This window comes from Topomyia yanbarensis, chromosome 3 (genome assembly GCF_030247195.1).
Source record: "Topomyia yanbarensis strain Yona2022 chromosome 3, ASM3024719v1, whole genome shotgun sequence".
NCBI classification, from domain to species: domain Eukaryota; kingdom Metazoa; phylum Arthropoda; class Insecta; order Diptera; family Culicidae; genus Topomyia; species Topomyia yanbarensis.
Genome location: NC_080672.1, coordinates 133,271,356 through 133,279,492, shown reverse-complemented (window position 1 = coordinate 133,279,492; position 8,137 = coordinate 133,271,356). Strand labels below are relative to the sequence as shown.

The 8,137-nt window shown below is 36.9% G+C and overlaps 1 protein-coding gene across 4 annotated transcripts; it reads left to right on the top strand.

The window, feature by feature from the left end:
• LOC131693831 (calpain-D) lies at positions 1-3,740 on the top strand. 4 transcript variants are annotated; one of them, XM_058982027.1, is made up of 2 exons: positions 1-220; positions 848-3,740. In XM_058982027.1, the coding sequence occupies exon 2, from the start codon at positions 893-895 to the stop codon at positions 3,674-3,676; it is 2,784 nt and encodes a 927-aa protein (XP_058838010.1). In that variant the 5' UTR covers positions 1-220; positions 848-892; the 3' UTR covers positions 3,677-3,740. The 4 variants fall into 4 exon arrangements, with proteins under 4 accessions (XP_058838010.1, XP_058838009.1, XP_058838008.1 ...); XM_058982026.1 differs by having other exon boundaries at positions 1-287; XM_058982025.1 differs by having other exon boundaries at positions 1-790.
• The last annotated feature ends 4,397 nt before the right edge of the window (positions 3,741-8,137 follow it).

Sequence of the window (8,137 nt, the reverse complement as noted above, 5' to 3'; positions counted from 1 at the left end):
TTGAGCAGCAGACATCACGCAGTCAGAACAGCCAGCAAGAGAAAAGGACGAAAATATGACAGATAGAAGCAAGGATAGATTTGTTTAGATGAAAAATAGTTGATTGAGTTTGCAATTTTTTCTCAAATTGCCATTTGATTTGATTTCTGAATTAGGACGGTGAAGTATATTCTTATTAGCTAGTTGTACGGTGCAGTGTAAAATATAGGAATAGCTAACAGTATGGTTCAGTGAACAGCATAGTTGTAGAACAAGTTTGATTCAGTTTATTGAGGAATCTGATTAAGGTACCGTACGAGGCCGTTTTCTGGAAACAACGGAACTATATAGGACTATTTTCAATAATATTTTTCCGGACACACTAACAGTAACCTTCCATAGTAAATATATCGATAGATAGAGTTTTGTTTAAAAACACATGCGGACTAACTGGTCTCAGCCGTGTGTGTCTAAATTTTATTTATCAGAAATCTTGTTTAGCTTTCTCAGCTTGAAAGGTGTAATCACCTAAACACGATTTGCTATAAGCAAGGGCATGTATCATAATTGAACGGTTTGTCGAGTTCGTGCGTGTGCATATTATCAATAGGTTCCCAATGTATTTATTTTCGAAGATGACAACTGATTTTCAAAATCATATTCTAATGAACAGTCCTAAACTTGCGCAAACTTGAGCACAATATTCTTCATGGTGTGTCAATTTCTACGATTTTTTGTTTCAAGCGCAAATTTGCTTTTCTGCTTAGTATCTTCTTATATTTTCATTACTTCCGGGAAATGGTCTTATACGGTAGCTTTATCAAATTCCTCAATGAACTCAAATGATGATATTCTCCACCTTCTTTAGTGTCGTGTAAATGCAAACGCCGATATTAATCAAATATGTTGGAAAATGGGAACAATAGCTTCAGTGTTACAGTGGACGTGTTCCAGATGCAATTTAATTAATCCAATCGAAAGTACACTTTGTTTCAATTGCAAAAAACTACGATATCTTCACAGTGCTAACGAAAAGAAGTCAAATTGTGAAGATTTAGAAAACAAAACAAGCGCCGTGTTCAGATCGCTACCTCTAACCAAACGAATGTGGACCTGTACAAAGTGTACATACGCGTACAACTCGATGTTTTCCGAGCTATGCAACATTTGCCAGTCACCGAAAGGTAATCCAATCATGGTCACAAAGTGTGAAAAAACTAGCTTTGATGACTGCAATGAGAACAAGTTACTTATTCCCGAAAATGATGAATTCAATCACTCGTTGCTCGAATCTATCTCCTCCCATGCGAGCGTCCCTTCTGGAGAACTGAACTTAGATGAACAATATGGAGATACCACATCAAGAAACCACGAAAATGATGAACAGTGGACATGTAGGAAATGTACTTTGGTGAATACATCAACAACAGTGGCATGTGCTGCTTGTGGCGGATCGAAACTGCGTAGCGTTGCTGAAAAGGAAAAAGCAACACTTAGGAAGGGTCAATTTTGGATATGTAGAGAATGCACTTTGAGGAATTTATTGTCTGACAATTCATGCGCTGCCTGTAAATCATCGAATAAGGACAAAAGTATAGGTCTAAGTTCTTCACCCACGACAAAAAGAGGTACAGATTTGGGAGCTATACCGAAAAGACACAGTACTGGAAGTTTAACAAATAAAATTAGTCAGCAAGTGAAAACGGATCTCACAAGCACACAAACTGAAAAGATTTGGTATTGTCCCACTTGTACATTCGAAAATTTATCTGCTAGTGTAGTATGCGACATGTGCTCCAGTCAACGATTAATAAACAAAGGCACAACTACTCCTAACAATTTTAAAAATAATAGATGCGAGAGCAAGCTAATGGAAAATCTAAAACAAATTGAAGATTCTGATTCGTTGACCACATGGGTTAATATCATACAATACTGTAAAGAAAATGGTGAATTATTCGTAGATGATTCATTCCCACCTGCTACCAAGAGCCTATATTATAATCTGTCATCAAATACGGAGACGAATCCAGTTGTGCAGTGGCGTCGACCTCACGAAATAAGTTGTGAGCGAGGTAATGCTCTACCTTGGACAGTTTTTAGAACACCACTTCCGTCGGACATTTGTCAAGGAGTATTAGGAAACTGCTGGCTACTAAGTGCATTGGCTGTTCTTGCAGAAAGAGAGGACCTTGTACGAGAGGTGGTCGTAACTAAAAACATATGCCCGCAAGGTGCTTACCAAGTTCGGCTTTGTAAGGACGGAAAATGGACCACTGTTTTAGTCGATGATCTATTACCATGTGATAAAAAAGACCAGTTAGTGTATTCACAAGCAAAAAGAAAGCAATTGTGGGTACCTATTATAGAAAAGGCAGTAGCAAAACTTCACGGTTGCTACGAAGCATTAGTGTCGGGAAGAGCAATAGAGGGTTTGGCCACCCTCACAGGAGCGCCATGTGAAAGTATTCCCCTTCAACCAAGTTCAATGCCATTGCCAAGTGAAGATGACGTCGACAGAGATCTTATATGGGCACAATTACTTAGCTCTAGACTGGTGAAGTTCTTAATGGGTGCTAGTTGTGGTGGGGGGAATATGAAAGTGGACGATGAGGAATACCAAAGAAAAGGCCTTCGCCCTAGACATGCTTATTCTGTTTTAGATGTGAGAGACATCCAAGGACATCGTTTGCTCAAGCTGCGTAATCCATGGGGACATTACTCTTGGAAAGGAAATTGGTCTGACAATTCACTTTTATGGACTGATGATTTGAGGGACATCTTAATGCCACACGGTGGTTCCGAAGGAGTTTTTTGGATATCGTTTGAAGATGTTCTCAAATATTTTGACTGCATTGATATCTGCAAAATTCGAACTGGTTGGAACGAAGTTAGATTGCTGGGTAGCTCGCAACCACTATGTGCTCTATCGTGTGTAATTTTAACAGTAATTGAACCAACTGAAGCAGAATTCACTTTGTTTCAAGAAGGTCAACGAAATTCCGAAAAATCGCAGCGGTCCCAGTTAGATCTCTGCGTAGTCGTGTTCAAGACGCAAAATTCAGCGGAGCCGGAAGTAGGCAGACTAGTCGAACATAGCAAACGTCAAGTGCGAGGATTCGTTGGATGTCATAAAATGCTAGAAAAAGACGTATACTTGTTAGTATGCTTAGCATTTAATCATTGGCACACGGGTATCGACGATCCTTCAATGTATCCAACATGTGTTTTAGCAATTCACAGTTCTAAAAAAATGATTGTTCAACAGCTCATTCCACCTGCGTACCTTCTAGCCGATGCTATAATCAGCCTTACATTAACGAAAGGCCAAAGGCATGAAGGGCGGGAAGGCATGACCGCATATTATCTAACAAAAGGATGGGCAGGTTTGGTTGTGATGGTAGAAAATAGACACGAGAATAAATGGATTCATGTTAAGTGTGATTGCAAAGAAAGCTACAATGTAGTTTCTACAAGAGGCGAATTAAAAACAATAGACTCAGTGCCACCGCTACAGCGACAGGTAATAATTGTATTGACTCAACTAGAAGGCAGTGGAGGATTCAGCATTGCTCATAGACTCACGCACAGACTAGCTAATTCAAGTGGATTGCATGACTGGGGTCCACCGTCGGCTACAAATTGTCCACCTATTGATAGTGTATATGATCTTCATTCACCACGTCTGATCAAGTAAATTACATAATATGTAGTCAATCAGTATTTAATTGCATATTAATAAATTTATGATATTGTGTATAAAACCCAAAAAAGTACGTTTATTTTTGAGAAGTCCATCGAAAGTATAGCATGTGCGGGCAAGTTGAAGGACGGAACGACCCGCAGATTTACAAAACCGGAGTTAAAATACGGACAGCAATGGCTTTCGATCGGTAGAAGAAAAACAACGCGACCGTGTCCTAGCAAATCGTATTTATTTTGTGTTCGTTTATTGCAGGATTGTATACCATTCCCTAGAAAGCCAATCCCCAGAATTCCACCCCCTCAGAATGTACCATTCCCTAGAATGCCATTATCCAGAATGTCCCATTCAGCAACACAGCTTCTTCACGCAAAGTCTATCACACAACTGACGAGCCTTTGTTCTCCCGTTAAATTTCATCTCTCTTATATTTTATTTTTAAAATTAGTCTCTCAATCCCTACATATCCTTCTTTCAAACATGAGCAGTTCTTTGAATTTGTATGCCAAATAGCTCTTGCACGAAACTTGATATTTTCGTCTATCCTGCTCATTCCAGCATACACGCAGAAAAATTAAGCATATTTAAAATAAAAATATGTGTATTGTTACAATTATTGGCCTGAAAATATTTCTAGAGAAAATTTTCAATAGGACGTAAGTAACAATGAGAGATTCTCTTTGGGGTCTTTCTGTTCTGTTCATTACTCGGCCATTTCAACATTTACTACTAAACTCTTTGCATAATATTCTAGTAAAAACCATCGCCTTTCGATATGTACTGGAAAATTAGTGCAAAGTGTTGTAATGACGTCGTAATAAACGAAAGAGAAAGTAAACAAAGAGAGGCTCTCAATGTTACTTACGTCCTATTGAAAATTTTCTCTAGATTTCTTTTTTGCAATAACAATAAATTGTTGCTTTAAATAAAAATATTTTTAATTTCGGTAATTTTGTTTTAATTTTAATAAAAAATTTATAAAAAAATGGAACAATAACATTTTGTTTTTGGAACAATAAATAAATTTTATTGAGTTCGATAAATAAATTTATTGTCTCCCGACTAATAATTTTATTTACTGAATTTAATCCATATTTTTATTGAACCTACAAATCTTTTTTTTTTTCTGTTGTTAGGTGGTGATTCATTCTTTCGAGCTTTCCTTCAATCTATACTGTATTAAAATCGAAATGAATGCACATTTTGATAAATGGTTTGGAGGGTTTTTAGAACATTTATCCTTCTTTTGCATTGGAAATGTTTCGTACGCAAATATGCGATTCACTCGATTGCTCGGTTTACTCAAACATGCTGCACTAAATACATTCGGAAGTATTTGCATACCTTCACAGCTTTAATGTGGTATTCTGACGCGTTTGGCGGAGTCTCAGTTTTGCCCCCCTTTGGAGTTTATTTTAGCTTTCTTTTTCAGTTCGACGTTCAAATAATAATTTGTGTACATGGAACTGGCCCACCTACTCCCTACTGAATTCATGTTTGACTGTCGTTCATGTCATGTAAATTCCAGCTACAAATTTTTTACTGTATATTTAGGAAATCAGTTGACGCTAGGTGTTTGTAGGCGACGGAGAGAGCATCCATTCAGAAGACTGTATATTAGAGTGCTAATGGTATGTATGGAAAATGGGTAATCATCGAATTTAATAACCGGAAGCACCTCAACAAAAAAAAAGTTTAGCTCTATTGAACATGATTAAGAGGTTGCGCAAAACGGCCATAGTGCAAATAAATTTTACCCCTGAAAAAACACAAAAGGACCCTTAAAATATTCTAAAATTGAATTCGATTTTTTATGCTAAATGGCTTAGGATGTAATGAAACGTCGAGATCTATGGCCACCCTGAATTTTGTTTTAAGATAGCCTTTGTGAAACTTGGAAAATTCTAGATTTTAGTTGATACTGGGGTTTGAAAAGGCTGATTTTAATTTATTTTCTATGCCAAAAGTCATAGAACTGCATGAAACAACAGATCTTGCCTTTTCTCGTTAAAAATTGATATGACAAAAATTTTAAAACTGAGATTTTCAAATAAAAATCAAAAAACTTGTTTCTTTTCGAATTGACACCAGATATCGACATCTCATTGATTTCTAAAACATTTTGCATGCAAAAAAAATAAAAACTCCATTTTCAAACTAAAGTCCCATCTCAATTCAAAAATATTCCTTGTACATCAAAGACATTTTTTCAACCCTACACCAGATGTCGACGCTTTTTTTATTGCGCTCAAATTGGGCATGGGGACTTTTTCGAGGTGTCTCCGATTTGAAATTTCAGGAATACGATAAATGAAGCGTTAGTAGCAATTGAGGTTTTATGTTAGTTTTATAGTCACTCATAAAACTTGGGCTGCACTTGTAGCATGCTATAAAATTTCAATTGTTACTTGGGAGGGCACAGTGCAAGAACGGCCTAAGTCAAAAAATGTCAAAAGTGGGTTAATCACAAATGATATTTTTATTCAAATAAATACCTTCAAATTAATTTTTTTTTTCGAAGTCGGTGTTATTGCCTTCATTACATAATAACATACAATAATTTGCTTGATATTTTGTGATTAATTCACTTTTGATATTTTTTGACTTGGGCCGTTCTTGCACTGAACTCTTAGAATATTGGCACCCTACCGTATATTAAGTGTACTCTTCAATTGACCCAAATGATCCTAAAATGGATGCCGAACAAGATTCGTTGCCAAAGATCCGAGCTTCCATGTAAAATCAAACATATTGAACTGGGTTCGACCGTATTCGATCTTCTTTCGGATCAAAGATAGTCCGCGCATTATTCTCATATTCCGCAAGACGCCGAAAAATTCAGCTGTGCCAGATACCGTAAAAGTTTCAAAAGTTTTTCGAATAACTATCTTCCATTCAAGTAGATATAAGTGAATCCATTTTTAAAACAAGTACTGATACCCATAGATTGTAAATGTTCAAATTATTGGGTGTTTTGTTTTACTTTAAATATAATATTACTTTGTTGTGAATTTTCATTCGTTGTTTTCAGGGTAGCTTTGAACAGAACAATATGTGTATCAAAATGAGAGATAGCGCTCGAAATGTGTAAATTGCATATCTGCAGGCATGTTCATGGTCCGATATTGTGTCGTCTCGTAAGAAAACAAATTTGCCTAGAAGGACATAGCCGAATTTTATCGAACTTTTTCGAGAAAATAGTCAAAATTAAATAGTTCACATAAAATCTTGGATTTTTAGACTGAATTATTGGACAAAAGTATTTACGGATTCTAAGTAAGCGATCAATTCAGTTGAAATTGATTGATTTCATTAATATACAAGGAATTGTATGAACAGATGGAAAAGACACAGAAGAGTTGTAACGTTTTCAATTTGCATTTACGTTCATAAAAGGTACATTACGTGACAAAATATTCATTGCCGAGAGATGCTGAACATGTTTACAATATGGCTTGTATTTTGTTTCGATGATTTTGTTAGAGGGTATCATTTTATCATACATTACTGAAAAAAGTGTCATTTGATCTAATTAACCCGGGTGATCAAAGATACACCGTTTTACGGTATCTCGAAAGTTCGCCTAGATAAGCTCAGGATTGTGATATTTTCTCCAAAGCAAACAAATGATGTTACTGGTGACAAAAACTTTCATGAAGTACTAACGCGTTTACATGCCCGCTCACAAAGTTGAGATCGATGGTGTAGTTATCGATTCTAACTTGGCATGCGTGTATCTACGGATGGACGGGATTGTCTGTTTCCATGATCATGGTAGCCTTTTGCCGGGACTGCTTTGCGACGTCTATTACGAGACCCATCCCGGCATCGAGAAGACTTAATTTTGTGTGTACCTGGGAATGATACTCCTAACCTGACTAATTTCGTGGCTTTTTTTGTTGGAGACGAACCACTGCAACCAGTATTTAGATCTACTATGGTATGCCCCTTCCTTAATCTATGACATCACTATTGATGAGTGATTGTCGTTTTTGAGATACACACTCTTCTCAGTTAGGCACTCCACTTCGTATGAAGTTTATTACCTGCTTGGGATTTGCAGTCCAAATATTAAAAGGCTCCAATGTTCCTTTACCGAGGACTCTTAGTCAGCGTTGTATCAATGCGCTGCACTCGCAGAGCAGATGCTCTGATGTTTCACTTTCAGATCTACAGACGCGGCAAGTATCGTTTGTAAGCTTACCAATTTTCTTAAGATGATATTTACTCGGACAGTGTCCGGTAAGTAGTCCTGTCATGATGCATAGCTCTTTTTTATTTACTGTAAGCAACTCCAGGATTATTTTTCTCGTCGGGTGAGATAAATTTCTTTGATTGTCGTAGTTCAGGTGTGGTACTCCAATAATTATTGTTCTTTATAGCTGTGATTTCCCTTTTTCTGTTCCAATTTGAGACAACTCGATGATGCTCCACTCAATGGTTCTGGGCCGAGAA

Excerpts from the sequence above, each read along its gene's own strand:
- LOC131693831 (XM_058982025.1), top strand. The coding sequence starts at position 689 with ATGGTGTGTCAATTTCTACGATTTTTTGTTTCAAGCGCAAATTTGCTT. Across the intron at positions 791-847 it reads CCGGGAAATGGTCTTATACG|TGTCGTGTAAATGCAAACGC; the intron begins GTAGCTTTATCA and ends CACCTTCTTTAG.